We start from the raw sequence: 20,676 nt of genomic DNA, 5'->3' as shown, positions 1-20,676 counted from the left end.
GAGGGAAAGGGGGGGATGAGGAGGAGGAGGAGGAGGAACACAATCTTCGACATCAGCATACTAAAAGGAGCCTTCGCACGCAAACCTTCAGCACATCTCTCTTACTACCCCAATATATCTTGCAACCAACTTTACACAAAAAAAAGGGGAAAAAAAGGGGGTGGGGGTGATAGTGCTTGCATAAAAAAATCGCACACCTATCTGGCCTGGGCAGGAAATGAGCGGGTGGGCACATGGCTATACTATCACAACGCGAGCGAGCGATTCAGCTTTCGGGGATTATCATTCATTATTGTGGACAGTCCACGAACAGACACACTCAAACTGTCAGGGGTAATGAAGTGATCAAGCGAGGGAACTGCCAATCACCAGTTGAGAGGTGGTCCCACTTCAATGGGACTCGTTGCCAGCGCTACCAAAAGGGGCAAAGTCTTGCATAATAAAGTATTCTGAATGATGCCCTCTCCTTTTGGGGACGAACGACGCATATAAAGGTGCCCAGTTCTTGTGTGGCCTCTACAGAATCATGTTTAGATACATGCAGAGTATACGATAAGTATTCGTGTGTGTGTGTGTGTGTGTGTATGTATATATATATATATAAGAGGTATACAGGAGCGCAGACATAAGAGGTTCAGGAGGTCCATTGATACTAAAGATGAAGGCCAAGATTTATTATAAAAAACGTTTCGCACATTAACTTTGTGCATCTTCAGTCTGTAAAAAGAGAAATGCATATATTAAAAACTAAAAAAAACCGGATTCACAATAGTTATCATTAAAATGCAATAAAATATAAATAGTTAAAAAGAGAAGAAGAACCACTGAGGTACCAACCGACTAGAATGGAAGGAAAGCAAGGAATGATTTTTGAGAGAGCCAGGTCCAAGACGTTGACTATGCCAGATGTAGAGGTGAAGCCGAGGTGTTGTTATTCAATGGGGGAACCAGCCTTTTAATAATTAAAGATTCCAAGGTAGTTAGGTGGTCCGGGTCTTTAGTATAACCTATTATCGAGAAGTGCTGTTTTGATACATTTATTTTGCATTTGGTGGCATGATTCTTGATACTAGAAAATTCAGGATTACTAATTCTTTGACCTGTTCTATAGCTGAAACCCATATGGCTACAATATCTCATCTGCAGTAATCTTCGAGTCGATCCCACGTAAGTTGCAGGGCATCCTGCGCATTTGAATTTGTATACAACGTTGGATCTCATGAAGTCCTGCAGACGATCTTTGAAATTAAAAAGCGAGCCAATTTTGCAAGGATTGTTTGAGATGAGTTTAATTTTGAGATAAGGAATTTCTTGTTCTATTATTTGTGAGAGTCTAAGAGAAAACTTCGAGTCTGTTTATATATATGGAAATCGATGCATACATCAGTTTCTTTGGGACATCCATTAGCGGAGGAGGCGGTTGGATATAGTTACCTACTAATTTTTTGTTAATTATGTTATATACAATGTCTTTGGGATAGGAGTTTTCTTTGAAAAAAGGTTATTAAAAATTCCATTTCGTTATGAAAAATTTGCCAGTTGGATGAATATTTCAAAGCTCTATAGACCAGTGTGTATATGTATTAGTTTTAAAGGTTTTCTGACAAGAAACTATAGAAGTTATTGGCTAATCCCGTGAACGCCTTTTTTTGATATACTGCAGTCGTGAATTCTGAATTGACTCTAGTGACAAAGAATGTCCAGAAATGGTAATTTGTTTTCATTTTCTATCTCCATTGTGAATTTAATGTTGGGATGTTGTACGTTAATGTGGTCCAAAAATTTTGCTATTTGCCACTGGTATCTGAAAAGTGCAAATGTGTCGTCAACATATCTTCTGTAATACATTGGTTTACAAGAAATAGGACAATTGTCTAAAAATTCTGTTTCCAAATATGACATAAAAAAGTTCGCAAATATTGGCCCAAGTGGCGACCCCATAGCAACTCCATCGACCTGCGAATAGAGTCGTTGATTAAAAATAAACATGGAATCTTGCACAGCAAGTTCAAGAAATTGTTTAAAAAAGGGGTTTGCTAAAACCATGAAATACAGTGTCATCGCTAATAAAAATCTTATTTAAAATAATATCTATGGTTCGTTCAATGGTACATTCGTAAACAACGATTCCACGTCAAAACTGGCCATTTGGTAGTCCTCCGTCCTGATGATTTGTTCCGAAATGATATCCATTTTTCAAAGTGTTTTCATTAATGGAATATTCAGCTAGTAGTGATACTAAAAATTTGGAGATAGAAAAAGAAGGACTATTGTATGCAGCCATAATGGGTCTAACAGGTGTGCTGGTTTATGAATTTCGGTAGGGCCATATAATATACTAAACGAAGAACCTGTGACATGTAATTGCTGGTATGTAGTTTCATTTATTACCCTTCATTTTCAGTTTCCTTAGAATCTATTGACTTTATCTTCTCTTTTGTAAATATCGAGAAAGTTGGGGTCACCATGTAGTTGAAACTTAGTGGTATCAGATAGAATGGTTTCAATTTTTTTCTATGTACTCATTTTTGTTAAGAATCACCACACCTTTGCCTTTATCAGGTTTGCAAATAATTATATCTTCCCGTTTTTTTAATTCAAGTAATAATTTAAGATCATCCTTTCTAAAAAATGGTGTCCAGGAGGTTTTAAGGTTAGCATATGTTTGATGAATAATAGAGGACATTTTTTGTTGCAAATTACTGATGTCTTTTATCATTTCTAGTTTCAAAAGTCTCTGAAACAACACTTCAAATGGCAAATAGAATCTGGCATAGTCAGGTCTGTAAGACGGTAAGCAAAAATCCAAAACCGAAAGAGTAGTAAAAATTCTTCTCTCTTTGAAAGTACATAATTGGACATGTTAAAAATACAGTCGTTTCTCTGATTGAAATCAGGAATAAAAAAAAACGACATGGATTTCTGCCTATCATTTTCCTGTGGTATCCGCTTATTTAATTAAGTCACGTGCATCTACTGATTTTTTAAGCACACACACACACACACACACATATATATATATATACTATATATATATATATATATATATATATATTATATATATATATATCATATATATATATATATATATATATATATATATATATATATATATTATATATATATATATATATATATATATATATACATATATATATATTATATATATATATATTATATATATATATATATATATATATATATATATATATATATATATATATATATATATATATATATATATACTATATATAGATATATATATATTATATATATATATATATATATATATATATATATTATATATATATATAATATATTATATTATATATATATTATAAATATATATAATTATAATATATGTGTGTGTGTGTGTGGTGTGCTTTAAACTTAAAAAATCACAGTAGATGCACGTGACTTAATTAAATAAGCGGATACCACAGGAAAATGATAGGCAGAAATCCATGCGCTTTCGTCTTTAATAAGACATTGTAAAGACGAAAGTCTCTTTCCAACTGTATTTCATTTGTTCCTTGACAATGTCTTAGTAAAGACGAAAGCGCTTGGATTTTTGCCTATCATTTTCCTGTGGTATTCGCTTATATATATATGTATATATGAAATAAACACATAGGAACGTGTTTCACTGAAATAAACTTCTGACTCACCGCGGGAACGAACCCCGGTTTCTCGAGTGAAAGTCCAGGGCATTAGCAATTCGTCCTCGTGTGTTCATTTATTTATTATCTCACGGTGCAAAGGGTCGAACGAAATGTTATAGCAATTCGAACGCTGATGAGTCGCGGGGCTTGGTCAAATTCACTGTAGTGTTAGGTCTTAGTACTCGCCTCCCCGGGAAAAACCTTGGGCACGTAATAAGTACTCAGGTTCCAACACCTTTTTATAAACCTTTGTGCCCGAATTGCTAATGCCCTGGACTCTCAGTCGAAGTCGAAAGACCGGGGTTCGGTCCCGTGGTGAGACGGAAATTTATATATATAGTATATATAAAAAAGGAGAGAGAGAGAGAGAGAGAGAGAGAGAGAGAGAGAGAGAGAGAGAGAGAGAGACTCACTAAGTTCCAGTAAAAGTATGAGTTCACCGAGCAATATAAACCCAAACGGAACTCCGAAGAATAATAGTAAAAAAGAAAGAAAGAAAGAATAAACATCCCAACGCATCTAAATTCCTCAAACATCAACAATTCGTTACCGATGACAAGGATGAGATTAACAACAAGCCAAAGAGAATGTAAATTGAGAACACTACATCTTTAACCCCCCAAGGTTGCAATGCAACAATGCAACTCATGATCCATACGTGCACAAGGCGATGAAATCCGGGAAGCTGGCAGCCCTACTATCTACAGGGGAGAGAGGCCATGCAACATATACTCTACATCAAGTTCTAATATTCATAGAGTAATTTGGAGTTACCGGTTATCGGAAGGCAGGGCTATCACTTCCTGCGTGGTTAAGTCGAATGCATCTTCCTCTATTTTCATTTTTAATGTTTTTTTTCAGTCCGGCGCTAAAAGAGGACACTAGGTTATAATCTCATTGGTCCTTTTATGCTCTCAAAAGAAGACGCAAAAGCGCACACGTTTCGTGCATCCAGCACAATTATGTACGAACGTGTCGAAGTAACAGAACTGAGGTGTTTCATGTGAAAGCACGTCAGCTCCACCCATGCCAAGGAAAGTCACATCCAAAACTCGTGTCACAAACCAGCATGATTCTTAAAAATAATTAAATAAAAAACAAAGAGTTCGCCAAAAGGCGTAACGAATTTAGACGACAATTCTTTTGAGCATGACACATCTCTCCCTCCAACCTCCACCGCCACAAGAAAATATCACGTATGTCGTGTTTTTAAGGTTTCAGATGACACACGAACCACCACAACAAAAATTCCGTTGAGTAACAGCTGCCTCACACTTATCTATTCAGTTCAAAGCAAGGTTCTTGCACAAGGTAATCAGACAACTTTTCGACACGTAAGCTGTTAGCAATGCATTATCCATCTTTATCAATGTGTAACCACAATATCCCAACGCCTACATTATTTTCATTACTTAAAATTTTTATGCCGTGCAGAATTGGAGCCAAATCCTTCGTAAACTACAAAAATAATGACACAATGTTGATAAAATAATTATAATGACAATTAAACAAAAATGAAGTTTCAGAAACTGCCACAATAAGCACGGCCCAAATTTTCCAACAATCTCTGAGAGAGAGAGAGAGAGAGAGAGAGAGAGAGAGAGAGAGAGAGAGAGAGAGAGAGCAAACTTAATGATAACGTGGCATTGTTCAGTTCCTGATTAGCACTAACGTCACGTCCAGTAATATCTCAAGACGTCAGGGTCACTGACAGCAACCACCAACCACCAGTTTTTAACGTCGGTGAATATATTCTTTGCACACAAACACACACACACACTCCTGGGCAAAAGGACCTTTTTTTTTTTTTTTTTTTTTTTCTTCAAAGCATGCTCGCCAACCCTTACAGAAAAGACTTCTCTACAACGCACATCTATTTCCATTTTCATCTTTGGGACAGTCATCGTCTGTGAGGGGCAATTACATTGAAGCCATTTCAACTCTAAAGAGAATCACCCGCCAGCCATTATCGTCTGTCATTTTAGGAATTTCGTTTGCAAAGGATGCTTGTGCTTTTGTGCATGCATGACAAATATGCTGTTTTTCAAACGCATTCCTGCACATAGCATAGTATCCGGGCAAGCAGGTACATGTTGCCAGTTTTTGTTTTCGATACTGAACGCAAGCATGCACAAACATATGATCCCAGAACAAGAAAATTTCAAAAACAGATATTTTACCTTATATTGCAACATCCACGGGTATCTTGGTATTTACGAACATATCAAAATAATTCTACATACGCAACTCAAGAGTAGATACAAAACAAACTCAATGTTTCCAAGAGATGTTCCACCAGAACTTTAGGACACTGAACTTTAAATCCTATAACCTCTGATAATTTTAAACGAGGAATAAAGTCTTAAAATCACCAAAAGTTAAACAGTGACAGGGACGAAAATATCCTTACTTACGCCATATTTTCCGTCAGGATACTAAATAAATATAAACATGCAACAACACTCAGTATACAAAGCATGCAGGTAGGAACATTCATTATACTCTAACGCTGTAGGCTACACAACGCCAAAATTAGTCGTTTATACAAAAAATTTATAATTACCTAACACAGAGAATGCCTAAAAGCAATCACTTGTCAGTGCTCATGAAATTATATATATTTTATATTTATATATATATATATATATATATATATATATAGATATATACACACGTATGTATATATGTATATATATATATATATATATATATATATATATATCTATATATATATAAACACTGTACAGTTCCATGCTTATTCATTCACAATACCCAAAGGAGAAGCATGTCATTAGAGCAAATAACCATACTACAGAGCGTGAGTAAACACAGTACGAAGCTTATTCGTTCGCATCGCACTAGACAGAAGCAAAGCAGAGCCCCAATATCAGTGTAGCGTCTTGACGCATATTCCCAGAGGCTGTGGTATCTGGTTACTGATGCGCGAAATATATAATTGTCTTCCTTGTCCGACTCCCATCTGCTTTGCATTGAAAGTCCAGCTGGGCAATGGAAGTAAAGAGGGGAGGGGATTAGGCCATTCGCTCAACTTAACAGCATCTTATTTTATTTTATTTCTTAATTTGGAGACTTTTTTTTTTTTTTTTTTTTTTTTTTTGTCCAAGAGGAAAAATGAGAAAAACGTGGTGTAATGAACACACGACTCTTGTCATTAGTATCCAAATTATAGGCATTAATCCAATGATCAAGCTCACAGTGGCTGCCTCCATTTGTTTTCCTTCATAAGAAACGGTCCCCTTGGATTTCAAACAATTGGTCAGTTGGTTAGACCGAAAGGTCAAGAGGTTTTTACTTGTATTCACCTACAACACAAAGAGAACGCCTTTGGTATTATTCAGTCAATATGTTGGTGACAAACAAATATGAAAGCTTATTAATAGGGACCAACTACAAACAGCCGTGGACGAGATTAAATGGAACTAGAAACGGTAGCATTGTCACAGGCCTCTCTCTCTCTCTCTCTCTCTCTCTCTCTCTCTTCTCTTCTCTGACACCGGTGCTAGGACTTAATACCTGGGAAATAAAAGGTTATAAAACAAAGCCTCAGCTCGACTCCAGACGCCGTGTTACATTCTCCTCTCATAAATATTTATATCCTTAAAGCTCACCCGTCTCTACACTAGCAACAGCAATCCACCAACCCCACCAACACCCCCCCCTCCCACCTCAGTGTCTCTTCCTCCTCCTCCCCAACAACCAACGTCCCCGGCGGCAGCGGCCCCCCCCCCCCCCCCTCGGTAGCTACTCCGACGGGTGTCTTGGTGGTGGTCCTCGATCAGGTGGTCTTTTTGCACACAGAGGCGCGCGCGCGCGCAAAAGGGACGTAGGATACGTGGGTTAAAAAAATCTGCATAAACCACTGGCCTCTCATTTTACTGTCTAAGGAAAAGGATACTTTGTGATACTCTCAGATCGAAGTGACACTTTCGTACTGACTTATCTGTTTGAATGACACATTAAAAAATAAAAAGACATGAATAAACTACTGTACAAATATACACACATATACGTTTATCAGGGGCGTAAAACTCCATCCCCCACCCCCCGGAAGGTTCAATGAGAACAAAAGAGGTGCCGTGGCTGCTTGCTGCTTGTCTGTCATTTAGCTAGGCCTGTGCTTTGCTACCAGCCTGCCTCCCACACTTCTACAAATGCTATTAAAACAAACGAACCTGAAGAAAATACAAAGGAATAGCACTAAACTGACCTCACAGAGAAATGACAATAACAAATGTTAAAAAAAAGAATTTGCTTGACTGATGAAATAACAATTCAACAGCGTTCTTCCTTCTGCATCTTCCTCTTCTTCCTCTTCCTTCCTTTATCGGCTTAACTTTCCGAATTCCCTTTTTCCCTTCCCCTCCTCCCCGGCCTCCCATTCCTCCCACTCCCCTCCCCGGACCCCGACCACAAAGGCGAGCAATTAGACCTTGCTCCGTCCTATATCATTTGCAGAGAGCAACTTCTCCTTCTTCCACGGAGGAGGAGGAGGAGCAAGCCAAGGTCTTTCCCCTCCCTGTCAAAAATAATCATTAACTGGCAATAATTCCTTCCTCTCCCTCGGCACAAGACATTAATTATGGTCTCGCGCCCTAATAGACCATCAATTAAGGCCTAAGAATACAAGGTACATCATCTCGAGATATATGTTGACCCGGGCTACGAATACACGACCTAATTGAAAAGGACTGGAAGAAATTTCGGCTATTAACCGAACTTTCCTTAGGATGCGGGAAGGGAAATGAAGAGGTGTGGTAGTCTCGAAATTAATTCCTAGGACGGATTCCACCGAAGAAGGTCTGTGAGTAACGTCTTCTTGTCTCGGGGATATTTAGCAAATTACGAAATTCTCCCTCTTCACTTTGAAAAATGCACGATTTTTCATGCGTTATTTGGACTTTCATTTTCCAGTGGTGTTATTACGAAGACTAGTGTTCATTTGCTTTTTCATAATTAAAATGTATATGATATTATGTGATACATTTCAGAACGGTTCCGCAAAGGTAAAACATATTTCTCATTAACTTTGTTTTAAAGTTACCTGTGTACAACTGAAATATTAGTATATTGAGAACACAAGTACGTAAAGTAAGACCTTGAGATCGTCAAGTTAGTTTTCGGTACGTTTTGGACAATATTAAAATTGATTTATCTTTGAGACCGCACATATCTGAGCACCAACACGGCCAAAAACTCATTATTCTCCCAACTGAGATTTCTCGGAAGACACTTGTTTGCACACACGCTCGTGCGTACATACACACAAAACGTATAATATAAAAACATCCAAAGATTATAAAAACTTACATACGAAAATGATGCACAGGGGCAGTTGCACAAGACCCCTGGGTCAAAATACCACACAGTCCCCTGGCACCCGATAAAAACTTGCAAAGGAAAAGGTAAAACATAACGAGGCTTTGGGTCATCATTCATACTCCGCTGACGAGGAGTTAAGAGCCTGGTCGCTAAAGGAATGGAAAGTGGGAAGGGGGAAGGGGGAGGGGGAGGGGGGGCAACCACGAGCAAAGTACTGACACTCCTCTGTAATTAACTTGCCACGTTCTCTGCCACTAAATCGGAGAAAAAAAAAAGGAATAAAACTAACCAGTCAAAATAGGGTCACAACAAATCCAACCACCACTTCAAATCAAACGAGAGAGAGAGAGAGAGAGAGAGAGAGAGAGAGAGAGAGAGAGAATCCTTAAGTACAACTATATATCAAATGCAAACAAACAGTAATAAAAAATGAAGACATTTGAAATATTCCACTGAAAATCATATAGCTCATATACCCTATTATAATCAAAACCACAGAGAGAGAGAGAGAGAGAGAGAGAGAGAGAGAGTCCTTAAGTACAACTATATATCAAATACAAACAGTGATAAAAAATGAAGACATTTGAAATATTCCACTGAAAATCATATAGCTCATATACCCTATTATAATCAAAACCACAGAGAGAGAGAGAGAGAGAGAGAGAGAGAGAGAGAGAGAGAGAGAGAGAGAGAGAGAACACTTTATATCATTACTATCTGGTCAGCATCGGAATATACCTCTGGCAGACACACAAACTACATACCACTATCGCCGCCATCACAACACCCTCAGGAACACCCCCCCACCCCAAACATACCCCTATGCCCTAATCAACGAAGCAAACCGCCCCCCCCCCCTCCCTCACCCCCTCCTTTCCCTTTGCCCATCACTACAAGAGCAACTAGTTTTCGCCGTATTTGGAGCCAGGTCTCGCCGGCCGCACTTAATGACTCAATTTTGCTTACAATACAGGTCCACCGGACCACCTGGAGAAGATGAGGGTGCACGGAGAGGGGGGGGGGGGGGGGGGGGTGTTTACTGAGAGACGAGGAAAACGAAGGGTGGAGGAATGGGAATTCAAGCGATGCAGAGACAGATTGTCACAAAAAACTCAAAGATCACACACACACACAAAGTGGAGGAATAGGAATTGAGAGAGAGAGAGAGAGAGAGAGAGAGAGAGAGAGAGAGAGAGAGAGAGACTGATGAACCAGCCCTAGTACCCCATGTCTGTTAGCTCGCATAGGTGTGCGCATACATTCATTCACATAAAAGCAATCATATATATGGCTACAATCAAAACGTACCGTCCACTGCATTTAAAACAATATACATAATTAAGTACAAACGGAGAACCAAAAATGTAAAACTAACGATACAGAAAAGAAAGATATTTCTTTTAACACTTTCAGTCCTCTCCATTCACCTTGACGTCACGTATTAAGGACCAGAAATAAAAAAAAGAAGAGGAGGTCAATTAAGAAGGAGAGAAAATCCTACGGGTGTAAATCGGCGGCGTCAGGTTTGTAGCGAAATTCGTGTCTGGTCCTCGTAAATACAAGACGCGAAACCCACCAACTTTTAATGATGGAAAATGCCTCGCCTCCACCACATGAATTAGGGTTGAAGATCTCATTACCGCTTGAAAAACATCACGGTCTTAAGACAAGACCTTTAAGGAGATCATTTGCACATGAACACTTCTCTCTCTCTCTCTCTCTCTCTCTCTCTCCTCTCTCTCTCTCTCTCTCTTACTATGACCCAAGACGCGCGGGCACGAGGCGGAGGAGCGGAAGAATTTGGGGAACATTACTGGGGGTGAAAGCCTAAGGAGATTTCGTGTCCGTGTGTGTGTGTGTGTGTGTGTGTTCGTGTTGTGTCACACCAACACCTTTAAACCCTCACTATCCAAAGTAGAAACAACTGTTGCATCAATCACAACCATAAAACAAGCCCCGGGCCAACATTCTTTTACTATAAAATGAAAGCGGCATCAGGCTTTAAGGTTAAAAAATTATAATAAGAGAGAAATTTACTTATACGTTGCTTTCATTAGTCCAGAGGTGGGGAAATACTTACTTGTAAAAAGCACTTCCTAAATTGTCAATTGGCGTAAGATTTGGAAGTTACTGAAATACTGATGTTATATCTGAAATGACAGGTAGCATCGCATCTTTGCCCATGCAACAGGATTGCGAAGAACTTCCTTGTGTGTACATAAATATCTGCACTGATTGATTAGAGATGGCTGGAATGTAACAAGAAGGCCATTCCATAGGTTTAGAGAGAGAGAGAGAGAGAGAGAGAGGGGGGGGGGCACGCAATACACTCCTGTGCTTTCAAACGAAATTCCGATCACATCGTAACAGATCGTAGTCCACGATACCAAATAGCCAATCAAACCCTAAGACTGAAAGGGATAACGTATTAGACTGTAATAACTTGCTTCATAAATCACCATTTTCAGTGACCACGTTATATCTAAATATGATGATGGAACACCAAACCCTGGACAATGTTGATATAGACCTTAAATTTTAAACGTCTCGGCATGAAAACGGAAGATTGCGATTACTACACCAAACCCTGGACAATGTTGATATGGCTCTTTAAATATTTAAATGTCTCTGCAAACTGAAACGGAGATTGCGACAAAGTTATTTAAAAACCAAAACCGGCAATGTTATGTGACTCTTTAAATATTTAAATCCCTGCAAAACTTAAACGGAGATGCGACAAATTATCTAAAACACCAAACCCTGGACAATGTTGCATATATGACTCTTTAAATATTTAAATGTCTCTGCAAAACTGAAACGGAGATTGCGACAAAGTTATCTAAAACACCAAACCCTGGACAATGTTGCATATATGACTCTTTAAATATTTAAATGTCTCTGCAAAACTGAAACGGAGATTGCGACAAAGTTATCTAAAACACCAAACCTGGTAAGACAATTTGTTGACTCTTTAAATATTTAAAGGTCTCTGCAAAACTGAAACGGATTTGCGAGTTATCAAAACACCAAACCTGACAATGTTGCATGTGATCTTTAAACATTTAAAGTCTCTGCAAAACTGAAACGGAGATTGCGACAAAGTTATCTAAAACACCAAACCCTGGACAATGCATATGATCTAAATATTTAATGTCTGCAAAACAAACGGAGATTGCGATAAAAAGTTACTAAAACACCAAACCCCTGGACAAGTCATATGACTCTTTAAATATTTAAATGTCTCTGCAAAACTAAAACGGAGATTGCGACAAAGTTATCTAAAACGACTTTATTATAGTAATAAAACCCAGCCGCTGCCTTATCAGGAGTGTGGGCGTAACCAAGCCACTAAAAGTACGACGAGGAGAAGGGCGCACAGCACGTACGACCAGAAAAATGCTCCCGAAAAAAATGAAGGGGGGGAAAGCAGTTATCTCAAGGGTCACTCGACGCCGCTGGTCAAACAAATGAAACGGGAGGGTTGTCAAACCGGGAAACTTTAATTCGAGTTTCAATATGGAAAACAAATACAGAACGTAATGACTTTATGGATGTCAAACCCTCCAGTCCCACCCCACCCCCCTTAGATCCCAGCTTTCTTTTATTAATAATGAAACACTTAATCAATGTCAAACTAACTGAGAGAGAGAGAGAGAGAGAGAGAGAGAGAGAGACCTTACCTTACCTTACAGACCTTACATCTTGTTCGGGTTGCAGGGTGCCCCAGGTCCCTCAGTGTGAGGCACCTCTAATGTCTACCAGAGAGTTGCTAGTACATCTTCCGGTATATTTTGCATCTTCCAATCTTGGATGGTCTGGGATGCAGTTTAGATATTTGTCGAGCTTATTCTTAAAACACATCTACGCTTACTCCTGATATATTCCTCAGATGAGCTGGCAACGCATTGAATAGACGCTGCATTATCGATGCTGGTGCTAGTGGATTAATGTCCTGTGTGCTTTCCTTATTTTTCTGGTATAGTTTTGGGCACTATTAATCTACCTCTGCTTGCTCTTTCTGATATTTTTAGTTCCATGATATTTTCTGCTATTCCTTCTATCTGTTTCCATGCCTGAATTATCATGTAGCGTTCTCTTCTCCTTTCTAGACTATATAATTTTAAGAATTGTAGTCTTTCCCAGTAGTCTAGGTCCTTAACTTCTTCTATTCTAGCTGTAAAGGACCTTTGTACACTCTCTATTTGTGCAATATCCTTTTGATAGTGTGGGTACCATATCATATTGCAATATTCAAGTGGACTACGAACATATGTTTTATAAAGCATAATCATGTGTTCAGCTTTTCTTGTTTTGAAGTGCCGTAACAACATTCCCATTTTTGCTTTACATTTTGCCAACAGAGTTGCTATTTGATCATTGCATAACATGTTCCTATTCATCATCACACCAAGGTCTTTAACTGCTTCCTTATTTGTGATGGTCTCATTATTAGGTCCCTTATATGCATATAGCTTTCTTTCTCTGTCTCCATAATTATTGATTCAAATTTATCAGAGTTAAATACCATCCTATTTACCTCTGCCCAATCATATACTTTGTTAAGGTCTCTTTGTAGAGCGTTCCTATCTTCATCACAAGTAATTTCTCTACTTATTCTTGTGTCATCTGCGAAACTACTCACTACCGAATCCTTCACATTATTGTCTATGTCTTCAATCATAATAACAAACAGTATTGCAGCTAACACCGTACCTTGCGGCACACCGGATATTACCTTGACTTCATCCGATTTCTCGTCGTTTGCAATAACTATCTGTTTTCTGTTGTGTAAAAATTCTTTTAACCATCTTCCTACTTTATCCACGATATTGTGTTTTCTAATTTTCTTCGCTAATATATTATGGTCTACTTTATCAAAAGCTTTTGCAAAGTCTAAATAAACCACATCTGTTTCATTTCCGCTTTTCATATTTTTGAATATGTTCTCACGGTGGACTAACAGTTGGGTTTTTGTACTTTTTCCGGGTACGAAACCATGTTGTCCTTTATTAAACAAATTATTTTTTATTAAATGTTTCATAATATTTTTCTTCATTACCCTTTCATACACTTTCATAATATGTGATGTTAGACTCACAGGCCTATAATTACTTGCCTCTAGTCTTGATCCACTTTTGAAAGTAGGGGTAATATATGCTAATTTGTGCTCATCATAAATCTTGCCTGTATCTACACTTTGTCTTAATAATATTGCAAGTGGCTTTGCGATAGAATGAACTACTTTCTTTAACAAAATAGCAGAATCCATCAGGCCCTGCAGCAGCTCCATTTTTAATTTCATTAATAGCCTGCACAATATCAGCTTCATTAATATCTATGTCAGCTAAATATTCACTATTTTCATCCCTTACTTCTATATCATTATCTTCATTATCTATTCTAGGGGTGAATTCTCTCTTATATCGTTCTGCCAGTATGTTGCAAATTTCCTTTTTTCATTCGTTAATCTCCCTTCAATTCTCAGAGGGCCTATTTCTATTCTTCTTTTATTCATCTTCTTCGCATATGAGTATAATAGCTTGGGGTTTTGCTTGATATTTAATAGGGTTTTTTCTTCCAAGTCCCGTTTTTCATTTTCTTTTGATTGTATATCTTTTGTTCTGCATTTCTATCTTACTTTTTAGTTCTATAACTTTCCATGCATTTTTTTTTTTTTTCAAGACCTTTTTTCCACTTTCTGATTTTCTGGAACAAGATCCTTCTGTCTCTTGGTATGCATGAATGATGTTTACTTTTCTTCTTCGGTATATATTTTTCCACTATTTTCTCCAATATTTTATATAATATCTCCGTATTTACCCTTATGTCATCACTTACGAAAATGTTATCCCAATCTTTGTTTAATTCTTCATTAATTTCTGACCATTTTATATTTTTACTGTAGAAGTTGTATTTTCCATATCCTTCCCACTTTTTCATTTCTTGCTTATCTCTATTTTCACTTGCTTTGGAATGAACTGTTAATTCTATGACATTATGGTCTGAAATATTCGCATTATAAACTATTATTTCTTTAACATAATTCATCTCGTTCACAAATACTAGGTCTAAAGTATTTTCCTTTCTTGTTGGCAGGTGATTTATTTGTTGAATGTTGTATTCTAGTAGCATATCTAATAGCTTTTCAAATTGCCTCTTATCTTCTGCACTACTATTACTCTCTTTTTTATATGTATAAGTACAACCACAATCTCCTATTCGTTCTTTCCATTCTACGAAAGGAAAGTTGAAGTCACCAGATAGGAGAATAGTCCAGTCCTTGTGATTTCTACATATATCATCCAATTTTTCAATTATTAAGTCAAACTCTTTAGTATTAGGAGGTCTATATATACATGTTCATCAATTTTTCAGATTCAAATTCTACCGCTATTAGTTCACATTTCTGAGTTACTATATTTCTCATATATTTTTCCTTGTTTTTTGTCTTTCCCATATATTGCGGTTCCTCCTTGATTCCTATTTTTTCTATCTGATCTATAAGTTTGGAACCCTTTTATTTGATCATCCTTCCCAGTCTCTTGGGAATACCAGGTTTTCACTTATATTCATTATATCTATTTTCTTTTCATTTTTGGGTTAGTTCTTCTAAGTACTCTATTTTTCTTTTTGAGTTACTCGTAACTAAACCCTGCGCATTCATCACTATCTGATGAAGAGAGAGAGAGAGAGAGAGAGAGAGAGAGAGCTATTCAAGATACCATTGATAATTATAGTATTATATAATATTCCAATTATGCTGTTCAGTTAGACGGTTTAATGTTACTAAAGAATCACTATTAAAATTATTTAAAGCGTTTAAATCAAAATGAAGTAAAAGGACGCTAGAATAATAAAGAGATAATATTCACAAAAAATACAAATGTTATCAAGTTACACCATGCAGCCTCTATTTTCCAAATTTGCCCCTCATCAATGATCGGACTTCGTTCCTCTTTGCTGTCCAACTAATCTTGTTGTGGTAAGAGGCAGGAAAGAAGAAGAAGAGCCAGGAGGAGCTTTTCACCCATTTTTACCCATTCAATAACCGTGTCCTCCCCATCTCGACAACTCTGGCCAGCAAAGTTGCGAAAGGCCCCGCCCACTTTGCCAGGCTGGGACAGGTAATCGCCAACCCATCCCTCTACCTGTCACTCAACTGTCGTGGCCACCCCAGGCCCTGGGGCATCCTCTTTTTTAATTCTTCTCTTTTTTTTTCACCAGGGCATCTCTACTCAGGAGCAAAGAGCCCAAGTCCTGGCATCGAATTTTTTTATACTTCTTTTCTCACATATAATTCATATGTAGCTCCTAACGTCAACGATGCTCAAAGTTCCACAGAAGATAAAAATGCACTTGAGGATTTATGGCCCTGATAGGACTCTGTGTAACATTTAAAGACTAGCTTCTTCAAATATCCATACATATAGCCATGCATACATATGCCTGTATGTATGTATGTATGTATGTGTATATATATATATATATATATATATATATATATATATATATATATATATATATATATATATAAATGTTTATGTGAGCGTGTCTGTAAACCGGCATAATCCAGCAAATTTTGCCAGAGATTATGTGTGCTCGTGTGTGTGCGCGCTCGTGCGGGTATAACCACACAGGAACAATATTCGCGAGTGATTTACAGTGGACCTAAAAGGTCATTCTGCGAAACAACCCAAACCTGAAGCCCATAAAAGAACTAATAAGAGAGCAATTACTTACATGGCACCAACGTAGAGTGTGTCCCGCGCCTCGTCCATGTGGAAAGTGCGGTAATATAGACGTCCACAGGAGAATTCTCGCACATGGTCTGCAACACAAGAAAGCAAATTCAGATAAGCACAGTGTGTCCTGAAAGCACTCACGGATGTGGACTTAAAGTCACTGCTACATAACCTTATAAAAATACATGGCTACATAAAGTATAATGAAGTACACAGACATTACATAGTTAATAATATTTGTGCTTTTACAATGCATACAAACAACACAAAAATGCATCATTATATACATAAAAACACAACCAAACGTATATATAGATGTGTATATATGTAATACATAAAAATTATATATATTACATATATATGTATATATATATATACGTACACACACACACAAACATATTTATGTATATAAATCAACCGCTTCTGTTTATCCACAGTTCAAATTAACATTCATCACTCCCCACTCCTGGGTTCTATTTACAGTCGTAACCGTAATTTTACTGACATTGCCTCATTTTTTTTTATTTTGATGACAGATGAATAATTAACACAACAAAATTAAATTCTTTCGGCTTTCCATTTCAATATCTTCAATGGGTTTATATCTAAAATGCAAAAGTATTTAGAGAATGGATGAGTGAAAGATAACGTGGAAAAGTCCAGGCTCCCGAAGGAGAGAGAGAGAGAGAGAGAGAGAGAGAGAGAGAGAGTGAGAGAGAGAGAGAGGAGAAAGAAAAGAGAGGAGAGAAGAGAGAGAGGTAAATAACAGTCCGGAAATTATCCAATGCCATCGTCATCACGAGTGTCAAGCGAATAAAATGTGAACCAATACCTCATTTTCCAAATTTTACTCAACTGTAACTGGAATGCAAATGAAGTTTAATGATGCGCACTCTGGGTCTCATTTGCCATTCAAATAACTATAAATGTCACGACCATGCTGACTTTCTGTATCTTTAATATATATATATATATTATATATATATATATATATATCTATATATATATATATATATATATATATATTATATATATATATATATATATAAAGTAGGTATTATACCTTTCGTGATTCAGTTATACATATGTACTAGGTATGCATGTGGGTCTATATTATGTGTATGTATATATACATGTGACCGTTTCAATAAAAAGGCTAAGCATGACTAAAACGATTTATATATTTCTTTGTAGGTTTTCAGGGCTCCACGGAACAAGCACAGACAGAGTCTGAAGCAGCGTATTAAAAATCAGAAATTGGTTCCGAGTTCTCGAGAATCACTCAAACAGAACCGGAGAGGAGAACAGACGCACGCACAAACACGACTGAGTCGTTCTCTAGCGGGAAACCCATTTAGAAGCTTCCTCTCAAAGTCTCTGACTTGGCGCGAATTTTTTACTTTTTTCTCTTTTATTTTTCTCTCTTCCTGTCTTTTGTACATATACGCTGTAAAAGACATTGGAAGAAGGTGATAAAAAAATAGAGAGAAGAAGAAAGGAAGTCTATTCCTTGCAACAAAAGGAGTCCGTTGAAAGGAAAAGGTTGGTGGTGGGTGTCAAGTGTAAAAGCAATTTAGCAAGTTAGCGCCATGGGAGCGCCTGAGCCTGGCCCATTACCACACCTTCCTTCCTCTACCACGCCCTACGTCATTTGTTTTTGATTTGTGTGGGTGTAGGGGGGGGGGGGGAAGAGATAAAAGGGATTTGAGTGTCAGACGCCCTAGGCCTAGAATTAGAATGTCCATTCAACTCGTACAATAACACAGATTCGTTAACTCTTTGGAACGTAAAAAAAAGAAAAGAAAAAAAAAAACGCCGGCATTTACAGTGTATATACTAGTTCCATGAAAATGTCAAACACTGAGAATAAAAAAGCGATCTGTCGAATATTGATCAAAATTTTGCAACATACAGGCCATTTTGTATTGATGAAGCTTAGGTTCTGACTGACCTTTCCAATGCTTGCCATTTGCCAAAAGCAACAAATTCTTTCTCTCAGAGAATTCTCATTCAAGTCTAGAGATGCAACACTGTCACAAACTATGTTTAATATCCATTTAGTGGTTTTTTAACATTCATATTTGCCACTGTTCACATAATTTTCACCAACACTTCAATATTTTTCCAATGTTTTGATAAGTTTATACGAATGCAGTAATCTCTGTTTACGCAGTAATGAATGAACGTGACACTGACAAGTGTAGTTGTCTTTCTCTGTAGACTTCACCTCTTACAGGAAAACGGAGTCTTCTTGTGCAAGCATTAATTTACACTACGCAAATTCATCACTATGCTTCCACTGGCATCTTCTATCAAAGATCTAATTCGAAAAACAATGCTCATCTTGCCTCTTCTCGCCGTCAGAAATTCTAGACTCGTTCGCAGCAAGCATTTCCTAATTAACTTACTCAACTAGACACACGAGAGGATAAGGAAACAGATCGTCTACGTAAAATGATCCATGAAAGCTAGTCATTTCTATTTAATATCATTAGAGCATATCACATTTATAGAAACTATCAAGGATAAAACCAAAGTCCTGACTGACGAGATATACCTGGTAATCAGTAAATAAAATACATGGACGTGCAGGTAGACGCACTGAGCAACGCATCCTAAATTATTTTTTAAATGACATTGGCATTTAATAAAAAATAACAATGAGGTTTTCCAGTAATTATTTACATCCAATTACCTTCCAGCGCACCTGTGAAATAGTTTTATCTGATTGCAATATTTTTTTTCGCAAATTATATAAATATAGAAAAACGCTGCCGAACCCAAGTTTATCGAGAAAGAAAGCAGAGGAAAATACGTACAGAGAGAGAGAGAGAGAGAGAGAGAGAGAGAGAGAGAGAGAGAGAGAGAGAGAGAGAGAGATCTATCCTACCATTCAAAGCTAAATTCTAAGGTGCTACGCTGCATTCAGTGCCTTAAGCCTTGCAGAGAGAAAGAACACGAGAGACAAGGCAATCTGATAGAGCATTTTAGATTAACGTCTCGAGTTACTACGCCACTGGGTGGTGGAGAGGGACACGAGTTCGACCGTAGGAGGAGGAGGAGGAGGAGGAGGAGGAAAAGGATAAGAAGTAAGGAATCCTTAGTATAAAAAAAGATCATTATCTCCACATAAAGAAATAAAAAGTCCGTATCCACTCAAAGTGATAAATCATCTCCATGACAGCATAAGCAAGCAGGCAATGTTTCATAGGTTCCACTCTGCATGGCAATTATCTCTCTCTCTCTCTCTCTCTCTCTCTCTCTCTCTCTCTCTCATCTGATGGCAATCAAATCCGTAATACCTCAGTTACAACTGTCGCCTTCACTTAAAACATGACGTAAGCTTTCTAGAATGGACACCAGTTAACGTCCTTAAATATCGTTGTCCTCAAACAGAGATCCCTTCCATTTTTAGTTTTTACTAGAGACTAAAGTGACATCAGCCCCTTCAAAATTCCCTAGTATGTTTATCAAAAAAACATTCAAAACTAACATTTGATACTTAGGGGAAAGAGTGACTTTTGACAGATGCTCGATACAAGAAAAAGAAAATGTTTCGAATGGAGTAAATCAGGGGGGGGGGTGCACGTACTACAGCGCCATGGTACAAATATCTTTTGTTGCTATAGTATATCACCTACAAGGAAATAGCATATAAAGCGGTTCCGATGTTACAGCGTTTTCAACATATCCACCTACACAAACACTTAAGCTATAGGACGGAAATATTCAAGTCTACTCAAGATGGAAACGCGATTGTATTTGACGTCATCTGCAATACTTCTTAGGTTTGCTCTCCTCTACGATAACCTTACTAGTTACAATAATATCAGCAATAGCAGTGATAAAGTTATATTTTTCATCAAGATTAAAAGTAACGTCATTCTAATGAAGACGTTGGACGTCGTTCTTTAAAAGATTCTCACGCAAGA

At 37.5% G+C, this 20,676-nt stretch overlaps 1 protein-coding gene across 1 annotated transcript in view; it reads right to left on the bottom strand.

The window, feature by feature from the left end:
* Nucleotides 1-20,676, bottom strand: part of LOC135221661 (semaphorin-2A-like) — a 684,158-nt gene that overhangs the window by 115,238 nt on the left and 548,244 nt on the right. Inside the window, exon 2 of the mRNA XM_064259360.1 lies at nucleotides 16,743-16,830. Coding sequence (XP_064115430.1) covers nucleotides 16,743-16,830 — 88 coding nt within the window. The remainder of the gene's footprint in view (nucleotides 1-16,742; nucleotides 16,831-20,676) is intronic.

This window comes from Macrobrachium nipponense, chromosome 3 (genome assembly GCF_015104395.2).
Source record: "Macrobrachium nipponense isolate FS-2020 chromosome 3, ASM1510439v2, whole genome shotgun sequence".
Taxonomy (NCBI): Eukaryota; Metazoa; Arthropoda; class Malacostraca; order Decapoda; family Palaemonidae; genus Macrobrachium; species Macrobrachium nipponense.
Note: the sequence above shows the minus strand (reverse complement) of the source record. Positions and strands in the feature narration are given on the sequence as shown.